This window comes from Chenopodium quinoa, unplaced genomic scaffold (genome assembly GCF_001683475.1).
Source record: "Chenopodium quinoa cultivar QQ74 unplaced genomic scaffold, ASM168347v1, whole genome shotgun sequence".
Lineage (NCBI taxonomy): Eukaryota > Viridiplantae > Streptophyta > Magnoliopsida > Caryophyllales > Amaranthaceae > Chenopodium > Chenopodium quinoa.
In genome coordinates, this window is record NW_018742914.1 from 7016987 (window position 1) to 7037618 (window position 20632).

The 20632-nt window shown below is 32.2% G+C and overlaps 2 protein-coding genes across 3 annotated transcripts; one reads left to right on the forward strand and one right to left on the reverse strand.

The window, feature by feature from the left end:
* The first annotated feature begins 1187 nt into the window (after positions 1–1187).
* On the forward strand, positions 1188–4950 carry LOC110727789 (transcription factor MUTE-like). Its single transcript, XM_021907361.1, has 3 exons — positions 1188–1485; positions 3505–3915; positions 4417–4950. The coding sequence occupies exons 1-3, from the start codon at positions 1303–1305 to the stop codon at positions 4513–4515; spliced, it is 693 nt and encodes a 230-aa protein (XP_021763053.1). The 5' UTR covers positions 1188–1302; the 3' UTR covers positions 4516–4950.
* A 1610-nt stretch (positions 4951–6560) lies between these two features.
* LOC110728076 lies at positions 6561–19205 on the reverse strand. 2 transcript variants are annotated; one of them, XM_021907697.1, is made up of 17 exons: positions 19028–19205; positions 17319–17436; positions 16789–16877; positions 15806–15965; positions 14114–14252; positions 12680–12773; positions 11411–11551; positions 10833–10933; positions 10174–10287; positions 8954–9180; positions 8676–8734; positions 8379–8564; positions 8168–8291; positions 8036–8094; positions 7793–7938; positions 7482–7640; positions 6561–7117 (listed from the first exon to the last, which is right to left on the reverse strand). In XM_021907697.1, the coding sequence occupies exons 1-17, from the start codon at positions 19086–19088 to the stop codon at positions 6818–6820; spliced, it is 2277 nt and encodes a 758-aa protein (XP_021763389.1). In that variant the 5' UTR covers positions 19089–19205; the 3' UTR covers positions 6561–6817. The 2 variants fall into 2 exon arrangements, with proteins under 2 accessions (XP_021763389.1, XP_021763390.1); XM_021907698.1 differs by having other exon boundaries at positions 16789–16893; positions 19028–19195.
* Between the last annotated feature and the right edge of the window lie 1427 nt (positions 19206–20632).

Sequence of the window (20632 nt, forward strand, 5' to 3'; positions counted from 1 at the left end):
GATGAATTGAAATTATTTTTACTGAAACAAAATTATATATATATATATATATATATATATATATATATATATATGTATATATATATATATTAAAATTAAACAAAATTATTTTTGCTAAACTGAAATTATTCTATTATAATTCTTCTTTAAAATAACTAAATTTTACTGATCTGAACTTATTTTTACTGAATTGAACTTATTTTTACTGAACTGAAATTATTTTTACTCAATATTATTTTCTTAAGGTGAAGTGAACAGGCCTAATCAAGGCATTGTAAGAAAATTTGCCTGAATTTACAGCATTTTTTGGCAACTTAAAAGAATTCAAAAATTAAACCATACATACATCTTAGAGCATGATGTGATAAAAATTTTAAAAAAAAAATTAAAAAAAAAGTTTGTAAATCAAATTGAAATAACGTAAACTTGTGATAAAAGAATATAAAGCATGAAAATGGGACGTGTTTATTTATTTGTTTATTATTTTAACTTAGTATTTCTTTTGCATCAAAAAAAAACTTGGTATTTCTTTATTTTGAACTATGTTTTCTCTAGAGAGTGAGATGAGTACCATGCACTCGTATTTAGGATTTGTTTAATTTACACTTTGGCCAAAGATCAAAAGAGATTGGTTGAAAATAAAATGAGAGTTTGTTTAATTATTATGTTGCATTGATTCAAATGAAGAGCTGATCACATTGGACTATATTAGTACAAATTATGGGGATAGTATGTAGAATGTAAAGTATTCCGTCCACCTCTTTTTGTTCTTCAATTCCCATTTGCAATCTTGGCACTATTCAGATCTTCTAATTTACTCTTAATACATAAAATGTAGCATAATCATGTTGGCTCTTATTTGATTCGTCTCAATTCAATGAGCAATTATTAATAATAATTTGTTATATATACTACCAAGTATATTTTTTGCAAGTATGTATTTAGGCTGACCTCTTTTAGCCTTCTAATCAATCAAAATATTCTTTTTCTGATTAAAAACACTATATCTACCAATTCAATGTAATAATTGCATCTAATAAATCACTCTACCCAAAAACTTAATCCATAGTGCGTGCTTTAATATTTTATTTTTCTTTAATTTTTGACGGCAAATTAAATATAACCTAATCTTTTATACTTGTATAATAGTTAAAAAGAATCACAAATAATATGATGGTCCAATAATATCTAGTAGGTAGGAATGTATGCATGTTATTATATGTATATATCCCTTTCTAACACGTCTCTTTCGTCCTCCCTTCGTTCTTCATTTCATTCCTCACTTAACATTACCTTATAAATATGAAAAACCCTTGTATGGCGGCTGAGCATATCAACCCAAGGAAACATCATCTTCGCCGTTGCCATCGAACCCCGAAAACTCACACCATGTCACACATCACAGTTGAAAGGAACAGAAGAAGGCAGATGAATGACCATCTCAAGGTTTTACGTTCCTTAACACCTTGTTTCTATATCAAGAAGGTATGTACATGTACCTCCTCTACATGTTTCACTTTCATTGATCAATCGAGAAATCGAAATAGTTTATTACCACTTTCATCTAGATTTAGTTGTCACGATACTGATCTAAATTACACTATTAACATGACAGTATAACTAGCTTTAGATGAATTGTATATGTGATATCATAGATAAACCGATTAGGCTTTAACCATCACTATTTTTTTTGGTGTGTGCGCGTGTGTGTAGTGAGCCAGAAGGGTGGATGATGAGAATCAATCCCATGATTCTTGGAACTGGGAAGGAAGCTCTAGTCGCTTGAGCTATCCTTCACTGTTTTAGTTAAGTTGATCATTTAACCATAACCCTATTAGTAGATTTATTTGATGATACAAATCGTCCTCCTAACTAGGGCACGAGTGCATACTTTGAGGTGTTAGTAATGATTTAGAGTTTCGATGTCGATCCCTTAGATCGCCCATAGCTTCCATCCACAAGAACCAAGGTGACTAGGTGAGATGTAGAGTATAAACTTTCACTCACCTTATAATCTTAGTTTTTGGGGTTTTTATGACAAGCATATTACAAGTTCTAGCTACTTTATAGTTTATTACTAGACCATAGCTAAATAGTCTAAGGTGTCTAGGAACTATGTTTTTACTATATTACCTCAACTCTTTTGGAAATTCGTGCTTATTCGTTTCACCGAATTGTTACCGTGAAACATAGGTTGTTTACAAAACATGTTTGACAACGGATGAGACGTGCATCACAAATTTTGAGCAAGAGGGTGTGTTGAAAGTAATGCTCAAAATTAGCGAATTAGAGATGTCATTTTATACAAGGGGCATGTTAAAATTATTCATATTATAAATTGGTTAGTGTTAGGCTTCCCTTCTTAACTATAATCTTACATGTTTTGTGGACTACCCATTATCTATATATGATGTCAATTGATGTGCGTTTTATGTTATGATCTTACAAAGACTTTTCGTATAGTATATGATTATTTGATAATGAATAGAATTGAGATTACTATGTAGATTTTCTTTTTTTTTTTTTTTTTTTTTTTTTTTTTGAGAATTTAGAAAGCCACAAGGACAGATGATGAGAATCGATCTCAAGTCTCTTGAAATCGGAAGAGAAGTTCTAACCACTTGAGTTGTTCCTCATTCTAGTTGTAGTCTTGTAGATATATGATTGGAAATTTTGTGAAAAACTACCTATTATAATCCAGAATTAGCGAGAAACTACCTATTAAAAAAAATGTTGTAATTGACTACCTAAAATTTTTAAAATGTTGTAATTTACTACCTTTATGCCGGATTATGAAGGAGTTTGACCAACATTCTCCGGTATTGACTTGGTCACGTGACACTTGGTGAAAGAAAAGGGTCATTAAGTGTCACGTGACCAAGTCAACACCGGAGAACTTTGATCAAACTCCTTCATAATCTGGCGTAAGGTAGTAAATTGCAACATTTTTCGAAAATTAGGTAGTCAATTACAACATTTTTTTTAATAGGTAGTTTCTCGTAAATTCTGGACTATAATAGGTAGTTTTTCACAAAATTTCCTATATGATTATAGCAACAAAATATATTGAAAAAATGCCAATTAGTTGAAGAAATGAAAAGGTTAATTAGGCCATAGTTAGAGTTGCATGGGAAGTATAATAAGCTTAATAACCCTAGCTAATTTTATTTTATTTTTAATCCAAGATTATAGTAATCAATCACCTAATATAAGATATCAAGCCCATAATGTTGCAAGATGGGATGCTAGAGATTGTAACGAAATTGTTTCTCTTGGTCCGTTTCCCCAAAGCTTGATTACTTTGGCGGAAATTGATCTACTTTAATGAAATTCTCGCAGCTTGTTTTCCAAAAAAAAAAGATATCAACAATAGAATAATAGCTATAATCTAGAAGATCCAGTTATAATCTCATATTAGTGTTACGTTTACATTGATGTAGTTGGTTATTATGCTTTAAATATCTGAACATATAAATATTATAATATATGCTTTGAAATATCAAGGGTGATCAAGCATCAATCATCGGTGGAGTAGTAGAGTTCATAAAGGAGTTACACCAAGTTCTTCAATCCTTAGAGTCACAAAAGAGGAGGAAAAGCCTAAGCCCTAGCCCCGGCCCGAGTCCGAAGCAACTACAACCTAGTCCGCGACAACTAGCAGCAAACGCCAACATCATCACAAATCACTCCTTTAAATTTGATTGTGGCAAGGAGCTAGTAGCATCATGCAATTCTCCGATTGCTGATGTTGAAGCCAAGATTTCGGGTTCTAACGTTGTGTTGAGGGTAATATCAAAGAGAACTCATGGACAACTACTTAAGATAATAAGTACTCTAGAGAAGCTTTCGTTTAAGATCCTTCACTTGAATATTAGTAGCATGGATGACACTGTTCTCTATTATTTCGTCGTCAAGGTAAACCCTTTATCATTACTTTCGTGATTTAATTATACCTTATACCTAAATTTTGCGAACCAGACTCCATTAGTATGTTCGTTAAAAAAAAAAAAAAAAAAAAAACAAAAAAAAAACAGCCAACTAAACATATACTTAAAAGAATGTGAGTTTTTATCTACTAGCTAGTTAGGTTGAACTTGAGTGGTGGTATATATAACACGTAATTTAAGGTTATGACCTAATTTACGTACTACATACACATTTCTAGTAAATTTATGTAATGATCCTTATAGATGTAAGATAATATGTTGCATGTGATTTGTAATATCGATCTGATCACTTTTTAATCTTTATATTGCGATTCAATTCTTACCTTTTTTTGTGAGAAAAAAAGTTCTAAAAGTAAAGATTAAAATTAAGTGACAGAACAAGGGAGTAAGTTTTGTGTTTAGTATGAAATTATGCTATAATTTACTTCTCGGATTCTCCTATGGCTAATTTGTATGTTATGTGGTACAGATAGGGCTAGAATGTCAACTAAGCATGGAGGAACTAGCAGCTGAAGTTCAGCGATGCTTTTGCACCAATGACACCATCAATAAGATTACTGAGATTTAGGGCATAATTAAGAAAATTAGAGGATGTTGTGACTTGTGGCTTGGTTTTCAATGCCATTTCTTCACATATAGAACTATGATACAAAGTATAATTTTTATATATTTATTTTGATGGATGTGTGAGTTTTTTTTTTTTTTTTTCACGATACTCGAGAGAGCTACCGTTGCAGATGTACTCAATCAACCTTCAAGAATAACAATCCTTTCTTTCTAATTGAAAGGGTCGGAAATAGTCAAATCTATTGCTTATGTAATACTTGTATGAGAAGTAATGAAGTCGTCTTCAATCGAAAATCCTTGTTTAGACGACATATGTAACAAGATCCAACAATATATGTATCTTTGTTTATGTAATTGTGTACCTAGTAAAGATCAAATGTCAATATGGAACGAAGTACATGTTAAAAACACGGATACAAAGTGGTTTTGTACCCCCTCTATTTCAGAATAATTTACTTAATTTGACTTTTTACACTATTCATATAATAACTTTAATTTTAGTTTTTTTGGTGCCAATGTACTACAAACACATATTTTCCATATAAAAGTCTGTTAAATAGGTATAATATGTCATAATATCAACATTTTCATAATTTTTACTTCCGTTTGATTTCACAATTTATATATTACCTTTGTTTCTTATTATGTGCAACAAAGAGATTTTATTTGTAAGACCTTTATTGCACATAATAATAAACGAAAGTAGTACTATATTAATGGCCAAACTAATGTGTTGACAAGTGTGTCAAATTGGAACCTGTCAGTTATTCCGAAACAGGGATATATTAATTGTTATTTGAGAAAAGAAAAAAAAAAAGGAAAGCACTAATTTGACTATTTGAGACAAGAATGGAACAAGGGTAAAGATGAACACTTGACCATTGAATAGTATTTTCTCCATTTTGAGAGTGAGGGATAGCTCAAGTGGTTAGAGCTTCCCTCCCGATTCTAAAATCTCCTGGGATCGATTCTCACCCCCTCCCTTGGGCTCTCTAAACACCAAAAAAAAAAAAAAAAGTATTTTCTCCATTTTTTGTATAGTTACAACACTTTTTTAAAACGGAAATGTCACAATAGTTGCAATACACTAAAAAAAAGTAAGGTTTTTATGGTAAAAGTTGTACTATTAGGGTCTGTTCTCATACGTTGAAATTCAGTTCAGTTCAACTCCTAATTTCCTTCTCTTATAAAATATTCATTTCAATTCAGTTCAGCTGATTTCATCCAATGAGAACAGGCCCTTACCTTTATTTAAAGCTCATGACTCACTTGATTATACTACTAACAACCTTTTAGCCCCATTTTAATTAAGTGTATTATATCATGTGAGTCTACTTTTCTTAAATACCTTAATAAAATTTGTCTTACAACTATTAAAATAAAAATCTCCCCTAAAAAAATAATAATAAATAAATAAATAAAAACTAAAAAAGTATTTGATATTTGGTAGGCACTTGTGAAGAACTTTCAACTCTCGCAACTATTGATTAATCACAAGCCAAGGAAATTGTTTAGTAGAAAAGAAGAAAAATAAGTCTCAATATTCAAAAATAATATCCATATATTTCAATAATTATATTCATTTACAATAACTAAGGTGGCTAACACATGCAATGCACATGTCATACATAGACCTAGCCATGCCCTCTAAGTTTTCTCAATCTAGTCTTACATCATAACTTAAGCTTTTGGTGAGATCAATGATGAAAAATTATATAAACAGATATTTTTAGGGGTATAAATGTAAGCACTCTAAAAAAAAATAGGCAATTAACGGTTCTCAAAAAAAAAAAAAAAAAAAGGCAATTAACATTAATAAGGGCAAATAAATAAATTAAATATTAAAAGGGTATAATTATCTAAACATTTTTCATTAAAAGTTAAGTCAAACTTTTTAAAAGATTGAGATATTAAAAAAAAAAAAAAAATGTGTGACAATACTGTGTAATGTTGTCCAGGGCTCCAGGCGTCCAGCCCTTGTTTGATAGCTAACGACATCAAATGCTAGTGTATTAAGGAACACAAGATAAAGATGCAAAATCATCATAAATAACAAGATCAAATTTATTGAACTTATCAAACTACCAACTTTGGCAGCCCATCCTACTTAATCTAATTGCACAGTAAAAATTCAGTCTGGTTTCTCAAAAATGTATGGTTTTTACAAGTTTACAGCCAAAAAATATATATAAAGAGAAAAAACCTATGATTATCATGGAGCGTTTAAGACTATTCTACATGATACATTGCTATCACTTGCTATTATCCATATAATATATTCAGTCTTCGAGTTTTCAGAAACACTAGCTGAGAGATACATTAACATCAACTGCTGAATCAGTTAATATGACGTCCCTCGAGTTCTCAGATTTTGGGGGGTTGATAATCTCAAATCTCAACTTTATGCGCAATGGTTTCACGAACATAAGCTCCCCCAAATCCATGTTTAAATTTAACAATGAATGAACAAACGCATCTCTTGTAGTCTTTCCTGTTATATCCTGTTTCAAAATCTCTGCTATTGCAGCGGCCTTTTCTTGAGTGTCCTTGCAAGTCTTTAAGCTACTATGCAGTTTCAGGTAGAGTGGAGCCAAAATGAAAACCTGTAAAATATTGCAAACAAGATATCAATTACAAGGCCTAACCAATCATGTCATAAAATATCACAAATAATTTCTAGTCTCCAGAATTCTGAAGTGACACGAGGCGAAACAAAGTTCAGCATCCATTACAACTGTATCGTGATATATTGATGTAAACATTAAAACATTTCTTTCCAAACTGGCTTAGCTTCTACTATAGCTCACCAGACATCAGTTGAACTAAGTGAAAAAGTAATATCCAACGTCTTCATTTTTTATACCATCCAAGACAATCAAGCATTCAGTGTTAGAGTAGAGTCATAGGACTTTTTATTTCCTTCCTTTTCAGGAGAGTGGGTGGGAAGGTTGGGGAAAGCACACGTACCTCACTTGTTCCAGGACTTGTATTGACAGCACAGTTGATGTGAATTTTGCCATCTTCCATGTCTATGCGTGGAGTAATTTTTTCTTCTGAAGAGACCTCTGTTTCTTCTTCGAAAGCAAGATTATCCAACTCATCATACCACTGCTGAGCAACACCAACCTAAAAGCAAAATAAAGATACATCTAGTAAAACCTTTACATACTGAATCCCTCTCATGAGAATCAAAGGGATAAAAAATAGAGCAAAAGATTTTTACATAAAAGTAGCAGGCTGCTAGTTTATTGGGAAAAATAAAAGTGATAGGATAATACCTTCTCTGCTGTTGCAGCAGTGTTATTCATTCCCAATACTTCAATAGCAGCCCCTCTTATTTGACGCCATACACAAGATTCTTCCAGAGGTTCTACCAGTTCTGCAGTCCCAGGAATATCTATGGTACAATGCACAGCTATTTTTCCTATATTTGACACAGGAAATCAATTCTCATGAAGTTACCATTGTCAGAAACTTTAGTGGACAAAAAATGAAGTACTCCACTATTCACAATAGGTTACCTGGTAGCAATGTGAAAGTCTGAAAATGATCAATATGAGCTTCCTCATAAACATCGCCCCTGTAATGTTTGAAGTATTAAAAATATACATCTTCAAAGTCTTAAATAAGGTGACAGATTTGCATGAACTTACGTGGTCAAAGCTCTCTCCAAAGGAAAAGATAGCCAATAAGGCTGGGCAAGAATTCCAAGATTTGAGAATTCAAAGCTTGAAGAAGAATCAGCTTGTTTATTCATCATCAAAATCCTCTGAGCAACTTCAGAAACCATTTCAAGCTTAAACGTAAATATGAATTAAAGGTCATAACAATGAGAAAGTAATGTTGAAATAAAAATACTTTTACCTGTATCACAGATAAGAAAACGGTCTCCCAAAGCAACAAATGAGGAGACAAACCCAGAATATGGGATGCCGCCTAATGAGTAACTAGAATAAACCAGCTGCTGAAGAAAATCAGGAGAAGCATCTTTTAAGTGTGAAACTTTTTCAATGATCTGCTGGCCACATAGCTCCATTATAGCTGCATGCCCTATAGGAAGGTAAAATAAAAACATGAGAATAGAAAGCCATATCAGATATCACAGTTCAGCAGAAAATTTTTAATAAAACATACAGAAATATACAAAGCCATTTATCATACCTTCGACTACATTGTGGATCATGCTGGAACTCGTATCCATGATCCACATACTGTTAAAACTGCACACAAACACATTTACATACAAATATATCAAATTGATATCCACATGAAATCCAATTAATGAAAACTGGTCTCTTGGCCCTCATGGCTTGATTTTATACACACTTGTAATCGAATTTGATGTTGAACATAAAGAAGACAGTATTGCACTATAAATGTGGTGTCACATAAAAAAGATAAGAGTACAAGCCTCGAGATGTCAAAAGATAATAGCGTACGTTTTGTTAATGATTAAAAGATCATCATCTGCGGACTTTAGCAAATGCCAAGGAAATAACAGTGATTCTGAATCAAAATCTACAGACTTCATGCCAGCATCTCTTCTGAGCCCCAGCTTATCCAAGATCCATGACCACAATCCACTTTTCGCTTTGTCATCATTGCAGATTGGATACAGTGTTTCTAGCACTCGTCTACCAATATCAGCTCTTCGGATAGCATGATTCTACATAAATAAAGAGAGAGTTATTTCATAGAAGATCATCACGTGCATCCCTACCAAAGTACCAAACAAATAAAAGTGGGGAAACAAAATGTAATAAGTTAAACACAGCCTCAATTTTTAACACACGGAATTTGTACAGCCAGTTGACCAGCATTCGACTTTTTTATTCGATTAATGTTTTTGAATGTGAACAATCCAATGAGAGTATACTATTTGAGGAAAATGACATCATGTGAATTTAGTAAGCTTTTAGGAAATATTTCAAAATTTTGGGACAGTGTGACTTTGGTCATCTATGTTATGGCAGAAGTACCACATTAGAACAGGAAAGGATGAACAAGAAATTATAAACTCCTACACAATGTCCTAACACAAATAAGGCTCAGTAAAATATTACTTCTGCTCATTAAAAACCACTTTTCCAAACTTAAATTCTTCCATTAGACTTTAACTTTCAGTGAACATATATACCTTAACATTTGTTACATTTGAAGATATTGCATCCAACAGAAATACTCTCTGTGGCTCTGTCCCAATTACTTTTACACTAAGCTGTTTTATTTGTCCCACAGATACAACAACTTGAAAATTTTGAACGCTTTCTTTTTGTCAAGGACCCACTAATTTTTAATCAATTCAAACCTTTTCCTTTAGTTAACTATCTTCTTTCACACCTATAATTCCATTGAAATAATGATATATATACCCCCACTAACTCTCATCATATCTACTTTATCATCAATATAGCGATAACTCATTTACATAACTTATCTCCTAATATTCACTAATAAAGGGTTCAACGTTATGTGGATCTCAGGAAATAATTTTATTATACAGGCAAAATTTTACAATACAATCATTCATTTTTGGGGAAAAAACAGTATGTATCACCCAGCCACCCACCAAACAGAAAATTAGCATTTAGTAAATGAGAAAAAAGAACATGAGGAAGTAATAAATGCAACCTAAATGTAAGATCCAAATAAATTCTACCTCTGAGTCCACTATGTACAGACAATCCTCTGAAGCATGATAATAAGAAGCTGCAGGCCTCATTAGTTTGGCAGTTTCAAAGTCTCCATCCTCGAAACCTGGGGAAGAACCGATCTGACATATAAAAGCTGTAAGTTTGAACTTAGACTCTATCTCAGCAGTAGAATTTTGTATCATACCCCAAAAATAGTTTATTAATGGTCAAAAAGCAGACTTTTCAACAAACAAAAAAAATAGTAGAAAAATAAAAAATAGAGCCTTAAAAATTAAAAAAATAATAATAATAAATAAAAAAAAAAAAACCTCTTTCACCACATACACGAAGGAACTGAAAAGTGAAAATAAATTTTAGGGCTATGAAGCAGAACTCTAGTGATTCTAAAATCTAATACAATCATCCAACGCTAGAGATTGTGGGGTTGATGTATAGAAAGTGCAGGCCAGTCCAGTCCTAGAGCATTTACAGAAACATGCTCATATGGTAAACAATAAACAGTGACAAAATCTAGATAAGAGATCTAGTCAAATAAGCAACAACCCAAATTGAATCATGTGACCAAACATTCTCTAATCACCCGCTCACAATCAAATATGAAAAATGGCAGTTACGTAGTTAAAAATTGTAAAATTTAGTAACAAATTATTCAATTCATACATACCACGTCCAAAATTGTCCCATTGCAGTCAGATACAATTACTCGATGATGATTGGTATCAGAAAGGAATAATTTACTGCCAGAACCATCAGCTGAAATGCAAGCTGCAATTGAGAGATTATTTCAGAATAACAATTTTGCAAAATACCGAAAAGGGTCTAAAAGCAACTAGAAACTCAGATTTGGCTTTAGAATTTAGCATCTTAGTAAATAACTACAAGCCTGATTCAAACTATATAGCAAAATTGTTGGCTTCTGTTTTCCAGGAAATAAGAATAGAAAGGGTAAAACTTAGCATCCTGAGAAAACTTCTGCAACTACAGGTAATACATATATAGTGAGAACAGTTATTAGTCTATTACAATATGAAATGAAAAGGCAGAGTATCAATATATATCACCCTAAAAACTTTTGGCTAAGGGGGGCATGCACGTTTAAATTAGGCAGGGAACAGGAGTACTTAAAGGAAGCTATTCGATTGTCAATTTCCAGTGATCTAGAGATACAATTTTGAATAAAAATCATAAATTTTTATGTACAGAAAAGAGAGGAATCCATTATAACAATTCCCAAATGCTTACCTGGAAAATAAAGAAACAAATTCTGCAGTGAAGAACAAGCACGAGGTTCCTTGAAGCCCTCACGAAGTTTAGACCAAGTACTGTTCAACTTACTGGCATTATTAGTGTTCTTGACAAGAAGCTCACTCAAGTCTTTGATAACTGCATTTAAGGTACAAAAGGTTGAAAACTTTAGAATGCCAAGTTCACAAGGAAAAACTAAATGCAGGATTAAATAGGCCAAAAATGCTTCTTCTAGAAGGTGCAGTGATAGTAGTTACAATACTTCTGGTGGTACCATGATCAACAGGGATCTAATTAGTACTTCTAATACATGTTTGCAATTGTGCACAGATAAGACTGATCAACCTAGTGTCAAGGGATGTCCAAATCATATACTTGTACAACCAGAGTCCAGAAGTATTGTGAAGGGTTCTTATAGTTCAATGATCTATCAGCTTATCAAGGTAGTACTTGATAACTGTTTTAGACTTTTAGGCACCACGCATTATGCTCATGTGGGAAAAATAGGGAAAAAAGTATTCTTCCAATTCCTTTTGCTTTAGGTTGGGCGATTTCATCCATCTCTATGCCTCTCTCACCCACTCGGCCACTACCCGCCATCTCTCTCTCTCTCTCTCTCTCTCTCTCTCTCTCTCTGTCTCTCTCTCTATATATATATCTCCTCAACTCCTCTGACAATACTACTCCACCACTAATACTCCACCAGTCAAACATCATGTCCTCCAAGACCATCACAACCTAAATCTACCATTTCTGCCACTGCCTCATCATTTTTCAAAATTATAAATGTTAAAGCAGGAAAAGGGTGAAAGGAAGAAAAAAGATGAAAAGAGGAATTTGGTGGTGGCTGACCTAAATGGTTGTACAAATTATATCAACATAAGAAGAAAATTGAGCTCTCCTATCCATGCCAATTTGCAGGAACCATATACTGCATTCCAGAATAGTCAACAGAGAGAAAAAGGCAATGAAGAAAAGGGCATGCATGCAAATATGCCACTCCCCAACCAGCAAGGATTGCAAGGAAGTTCAAGCACACTATGTCCAGGGAAACCCAAAGCAAAACACTAGCAACTTTGAAGAAAATCAAAACAGATGTCCAGTGTCCTCTTAAGCATTATCATTATAGAAATCTTAATATTTATTCAACCTCGGGAATATTTAACTAATCAGATAACAAGATAAACAGAAGGCCATAATATTTTTTTTACACGTTTCAATCAAATTAAAATGTAATAGAATACTGCAATGAAATGAAACACATACCTCCATTCAGTATATTCAAATCAATATCCCTTTCATGATATAATGGGAGATCTTTGAGACCTTTCAATAGCATACAGCAAGAACCAGCAGCCACCTAGAAAAAGAAGAAAAAAAAGTAGCAAGGATAAATATAAAAGCCAGAATGAACAAGGTAGATAGAATTAACATCTTGGTTGCTTTAAGATTATTCTGCATTATAACAATCATGAAAGTTAAAACCTAGTATGCATGTCAATCATTTTCAACACTCCAATAATGGTCTACAAGTTTGCAGTATATGGTTCCAGGAACAAACATTTGGATGACTACAAGTTTGCGAAGACTGTAGAATCTTTTAATAAAGAAGATGCACTTCAGAATAATTTGGAGTAGAGGTTGAGATGATGCAGCAAAATCAACTCTTATACAGATGGTGTTAGTGACTGGAATGCAAACATTATGTTCTCACAATGGAGAGCATTAGGGTAAGGAATGGATCAAGACGATTCTTCAGGCTAATTGGAGTGGTGAACAACCCTTCAAGATTCCCAATTAATCAATTCTCAGTTTTAAGCTCTTTCAAAGGTGACTACAGTACAGTGGACAAGGTGATGTCATGGAATGATTCTCAAATGTATTGTAACCTGTTCTTCTCTAGACCAACCAGCAACTGGAAAGCGGAAACAATTTGCTATTTAATACTTGTATTATCATAAAGCCCCATGAGGAAAAATTTATAGTATGGCTGCATGTTGCAAGAAGTTAGTTATCTGCTCATTTTGTACTAACAAATAGATGCAGACTGCTAGAGCCTGAAAGGAAGTCTGCACATAGAACTTAAAAGCTGACATAGCACAGAACCCACCAAAAGGTGCCGTGTCATCTTTTCAAAAGAGTATAAGACACTCGGAAAAGACTTTATACACTCTTTTCAAAATAATAAAAAAGTTGAAGCTCAAATTGGGCTGTATCAAAACCTTTTACAGATTTCTTTCATCGGGATAGATTGACAATTTTAAGGCAGATACTGATACCCTGTAGAATTCTCAAAGGGGGTTGAAAAAAGGGAGTTGAATGAACATATGAGAACATCAAACAGGAGAGGTAGATTGTCTCTCGGTCGGATATTCTGTATGACACAGAAACATCAAGTTCATGATAGGGTGAATGATTGGCTCAACTATTCAGGGAGCCGCAAAAAGATTTTCGATTTAAATAACAGCTGTTCCGAAACCTATGAGGACCTCCACCTACACTATAACTAGCCATGCCAAGCAGTACAGTAGAAATTTTAGACTTATGTTTACAGCTTTATAAGGCCCATACTTTAGACCATATTTTCAGCTTGTTAGAACTACTGTGGAATTTTGTGTACTCATAAATCATGAACTTCAAAATATTCCATAAATGTTAGATATGAAAACCTCAATACAGCATCAAAGATTTGAACCAAACCTCGGGGAATATCTTATTGCACAATAAAATTGGGAAAGTAATGTATTCTTCCATGATAACATTGATAAGGTGATCAAAATCAGCAGTGGAACACATTGAAGAACAAGACTGGAAACCAAAAACATGGAGCCATGGGTACCTGACATGATGAGAGGAAGATATAGAACAGGTAAGATGATGATTTTTTAATATTTAACTTGAGGAGAAAAATAAAATAAAAAAAAATATAGAGGGAGTTTCACCCAATAACTTCTCATTTTCACATTGATATAGAATTACACTGCCCAGCACTAAAGATGAAGTAACTCAAGGATAACAAAACAAATCAACAAAACCATGACTAAGTGAGCTTTTAACACTTAGATTACCCTTTACATTAATGAGGAATCAAAAAGACACAGTAGGAATAAGATGTAATCTATTGTTTCTGGTAAATCAAGGAAGATACAGCTCAGCTTAATACTATGCAATCAATGGGCGTGTACACGATACATCATCATAAATTCTACCTGAAGAGTCCTTTTTCAAATAATAATTCCTACCCATGACTATTCAATCAAGCTATATTCTCTTCACCTCATATAAGGTATTCATATATAAATTATTTAAAGTCCGTTCTGAATTCTAGCCTGGTCTGATTTGATCTCATGGTTTGACTTAAATTTGAGTTTATTTACTCACAGCAACATATTATATATACTACCTCTGATTTTTATTAGTTGTAAATTTGGAATATTTTATATCTCACAAATAATACCCCAAAAGTTGCAACTAATAAAAATCGAAGGTAGTAATTAAAATTAAATAAAAAAAATTTTAAAAAAATGGATATTTTCATATTCCTATTGATAATTGCTTTTAAATATCTAAGTTTTATGTATACAAAATTAAAGATATTTGACCAAAAACAAAAAACAAAGTTAAAATAATATGGTCTATTGACTCTACTCTGAAAGAAAATTTTCTAGCCTGATTTGACGTTGCCTAAATAAGAATATAAGTTTTCAAAATAAGGTGAAGAGAACATAGCCTGTCTCTTAACTTTACACTCCATTCTATTATTACTTTTTTCATATTTTGAGTTCCTTTATTATATCTATAGTTACTACAGAAATTTTGGTATTTAAAATTACATCCCATCCTCTTTAATTGTAATTTTGCTTCAACTAACATGCGCAAAATTTCTTTTTTGACAAGCTACTCTACAAACTACAATCCTACCCCATCTCACCAAGGGTGAAATACCCATGACGCCAAGAATAACTCCTAGTCTAAACATCCCCAGTCCATGTATCATAGCATCTATACAATTAATAGCAAAAGGCCAACATCTTTTTGTGTTTCTTTTCCTACAGTGGTACAAAACTTTAGACTTTAATTTAGTAGATAGTCCCTTGACATGCTTAAAATAGAGACCCTGAAAATCTGAAATCCATATGCATAATAATGTTATACATAGAAATTGGCATATTATGAATGTCATGATTTTAGGCTGTAGTGTTATAGAAAAATTAACAAGCAACTCCAGCAATTAATTGCAGATTTCTAGCAAACTACATAGCATAGGGTAGCTGCAAGGTGCAAAATAAGTCACCCACCTACCTCACCCCACCATTTGATATTGGTATGGAAATTTTCAATAAAATGATCAAATACAAGCTCACAGAACTATTATATGCTCCTACGTCCTACCTCTGCTGAAGTAACTTCACTTTTTCAAGCATATGAATTCGATCACCTTGAGATCCCGAAGGATCATCCAAAAATCCTCCAGCAACAAGCAGAAAGGTGCCATCTTTGTTAAAGAACTCCATGCTTTTATCAGATATATTCAACCAACGATGAGAAGGGCCTGATTGACAATAAGGTTAAATAGTAAGCAAGAGTAACAAGCACTAATCTCACACAGAAATTAAAAAACAAAACTCCATATTATAAGTAAAAAAGTTTTAAGAATATTTTGGTGAACAGGAGATTACTTGACAGAATACCATACAGAGATTTTGTACAAGGACTGTAATGATTCGCAACCACTTTAAAATGTAAGGTAAACACCAAATAGAAAATACACTGAGCATGCTTTATAAGCAAATGCATGGAGCAGAAAGAATTATCACACATGTATGTGACACGGATTTTGCAAACCAAAGCAACCGTAGCTGTAAGGGCCATGGTTAAGCAACAAATATATTTCCATAACACTAATATGTTCGAAAATTATAAACAATTATCATGAAGTTGTATTACTAGATGTTCAAACTATTTTAAGCACCTCATGGCTACAGTTAGCAAAAACCTTCAAGAAAAATGCTCACCTTCAACATAAAAAATAGCAATGCCAACTTCAAGTGTCTAAGCAAAGTTTAAAGGTAAAGCTATAATGAAAATAGACTTCAGCCAAAGTATAGGAAGCACAAGAAGGCATGAAGCTGTTGATAACTAATTAATGTGATTATTAATGAAGGATTTACAAGCCACATGAAGCTCCCATGTTAAGCATCGATTAAAATCAGAAATTAAGTGTTGAAGAATAATATGTAAGTGCTCTAATTTCAGCAATAGAAAATACCAAGTAGATGAGACATTTCATTTTCATCTATCAACAAACTTAATAAGTCAAGAATGAAAAAGTCCAGCAACAAGATCTCAAAACAATGAAGATATCAAATACAAACCTTCCATATGATCAAAGGTCGACCTAATATATGCAGTTAGATCCACTTCATGAGGAACCTCCTTTGATATCTCCGCTACAGTTGATAACCTGAAAATAACTGCCACTGGTCATTTAGGACGGTTAGCAAATTAACATATTGTACTTGAAAAAGATAGTCAACTGAAACAAATGTTATTTGACCTGTTTAATACAACCATTTAACAACAAACACAACCTCAAACACACACAGATATCCTCCAATCAGGCAAGCATTCGACATTTCGACCCAAAGCTCATCAGTTCATTCGACATTCCACATCACAACAATGCAATCACTTTACCAAAGAGTTGCACAAAGAAAGATAACAAAAAGAAATAAAATAATTAAAAAATTAATAAATAAAACAATAGCTGAAACATGATTGTTCAATCATCCACTTTGAATAAAAGCTAATACACCTCTCACATGCCCTGGCCCTTGGTATCACAGAAATGAAATAAGAAGACAAGAAAAACACAGAGGAGAAAAAAGGGAGCATGAGTATCCACCTTGAGACTTGCGCACTTCTCCATTTACCAATTGTATCAAACTTTTCCAATGTATGTGCCAATGAAATTGAACGAGAAGCTATATTAGTTGCATCTCCACAATGTTGACATCGTTGGCCTGATGAGAATAGAAAATGTCAATAACCAACTTTGTCCATACATAGTTTCAGTAGCGAAGTAAAACAATGCAGCAATGACACACAATATGTCCCTTGATAGGACATTCCAATTAATACTTCTTTTTCTAATCTGATAATTGGAAGCATTTTCAGCTTGAAGAAACAAAAACGAAACATAAAGAAAAAAAGTTCACAAGATTTTTTAGCCCCAACTCTAAAATACGGAATTCAACTTCATTCATCTTTACCTCCTCATAAACCACTCAATCTTAGTGAATCAATAATATATCAACCTCATACCAAGATTAAAAGTAGTTGAATGGAATCCGATATTGATTTGTGTACCAAATGATACTAAACGAAAAAAGCCAACAATACTAGAGCATCATACAGAATTTCCCTTAAACAATAAGCTTCTGCAAATTAAATACAGCTTCAAGTTAACCAAATAATTACTCCTTTGCCAAGGCAGAAATATACATGATCAAAAAGCTCAAATAATATCAACAAGTCCTTATCACATAATTTATATATTGACAAACCTAATACTTGAAGGTGAAACAAAGTTGCAATAGAATGGAGTTGTTATACTAATCATTTATATGCTCCACTAGAACTTCTGCATCACATGTAGGCAAAATTCGGTCCCAAATTAAATCACTATGCAAAAATATCACATTACACCATACCCCAAGCTCTATTGATATATTAGCATTACAAGTGTACAAGTACATACTTCCTCTGTTTTACTTGACCTGTTTCTTTTATCACGCTTGCCAATGCAAAACTTTAACGGTCAATAACTTTAATTCTCTATAATTAAAAAATATAAAATTTATATATTATGATAGTACTTATTGAGACGAATTCAAAATGATCCAACATGAATATGTTTTTCCTTACATATTATTCACAAAACACGGTCAAAGGAGGGGTGGTGAATAGTGGAAAAGTCAAAGTGGGTCAAGTAAAAAAGAACAGAGAAAGTACTAAACAAATTTCCAAGGACGTACATCAGCATTACAAGTTTACAGCTACATACTAAACAAATTTCCATTACTTTTTTTTTTTTTTTTTTTTTTTTAGCAAAGCAGGACAAATTTTATTAAATCATATTGAGATCAACAACACATTCATACAAATTCGCTCCGAATTAACATTGATATCTCACCTAGCAATTAAGTGAGCTACCGTGTTACCAGTAAGATTTAACATAATTTCCACTACTTGATTAACCTCTACCATTATGATATAGCATTATTTGTTTAACTTGATTTAAATAAAAAAAAAATGAAACTGCCTAAAATATGAGCAACAATTAAAAGTGAAACATTTGGTAACATTGTTAACAAGAATTAACAATCAAACTGAATAATTATTATATCTTCTTCTTCAACTAATATCAAACAATCAATAATTCAGCTAACATTCAGCTGCTAAAACTAAAAATGAAAACAAATTCTTAAAAAAAGCTCAGAGTTCAATCAAACTTAAACTACAAAAAAAAAAAAAAAAAAAAAAAAAAAAAAAAAAAAAAACATGAACAAATTACGAAATTAGTTTTTTGAATTCGAAGTAATTCAAATTGACCTGAGAAGAGTCGAGGCAAGATGGTAGAAACTCGCCGGAGGTTTCGATATCGAAACGCCATTGCCGCGCAACAAGAGGCGGAGGAGGCGACGGAGAGAGAGAGAGAGAGTACAGAGAGATGGAATGACGTTGGGCTGGACAATTGAATTGAAATGGGGGTTATGGTCCAAACCCTAAATACGAAGTATTAAGATTCAATAGTATGGAATAATAAATATTCATGTTTGGTCTAACCCATTTAGTATGTCCAAAAAAATAAATCTTGTAAAATCGTATGCCCAAAATTCATTACTCCATAAGTAGTCCATAGTCCGTCTTATCTATTTTATCTGTTGTTTTTTACCTAGAGATTTATTCGAATTTAAAAAGATTTTATATGAATATATTTTTCCTTACATATTATTCATAAAAGACGGTCAAATGAAAGTGGTGGATAGTGTAAAGGTCAAAGTGGATCAAGTATATCATTGTTCATGTTTTAATTTATTAGCACTAATGTCTCTTTGAATGTAAATTCTTGCACGCATTTTTTTGTTTTTGAAATCACAGACAATCATGCGTGAGCCAGATATTTTTATGGACCAGAGGTTTATATACACGCAACTAGCGTTACATTGAAACATAATGACCCTAACATTAATATGATAACCTTATTTTTAGTATAGTAACCTTTATTAAAACTTGTTTATCCTTTAATGTTATTGTGAACTTGGAATACGATGTATGACCCTAATTTTAACAAAGTGGTCTTTATAATTTATGTTGACCAGGTATTAAAAATGTCATTAAAAGAACTAATCTCTTATAGATGTTATAATGTCACAATGACTTTTATTTCAGCATATATAATAACCTTTATTTTAATATAGAGTTTTTTAATTTTTTTTTTAATAATAAAACAATCGTAGTGTCTCTAATATTAGTAATCCACAATAAATTAGTGTGAACATGCACATTTAAGAATTTGTATTGAAATCGTAAATTCTTGCATTTGGGTTTCATACTCGATTACTCGTGTGAAAAGGCTAATTTAATTTCTTATTGTTTATTGTAATAAATTATGTTTCACAATATTATGAATTTATATAAGTATACGAAATTATGAAGTAATAAAAAAATTGAAAAAAATTAAATAAAATAAAATAAAATTGTTTGCCAGCCTTGATAATTTAACATTTCCTTTGAATTAATTTGTAGAAATAATTGATTAATAGATGAAGTTAAATAACATGTTTCACAATTCACAGTGACATAGACTAATAATCAATTAAAATTTGTTCATTTTACCTGAAATTTGTTGTCATAACTTATTGGAAAACTTATATTTAAGGTGCATTATCTTTACCTAATTTTCCCTTAATATGAACTTTTCGATTTTATACTACGTATTAATTAATAACTTATTATTGTAGAATTAAACTTGAATACATCTCTATATTCTTTTTTGAATTTGGTGTTAAACTTAATTTATCAAAACTTTTTTTCATGAAATAAGTGAAAATAAGGTGTGGATCGAAAACAAATTCTTATGGCTATTTGGCTTGGCCGCTTGGCTACTAATATGTTTTACCAGTTGTATTTTTTTGGGATAAAGTTGAGCAATAT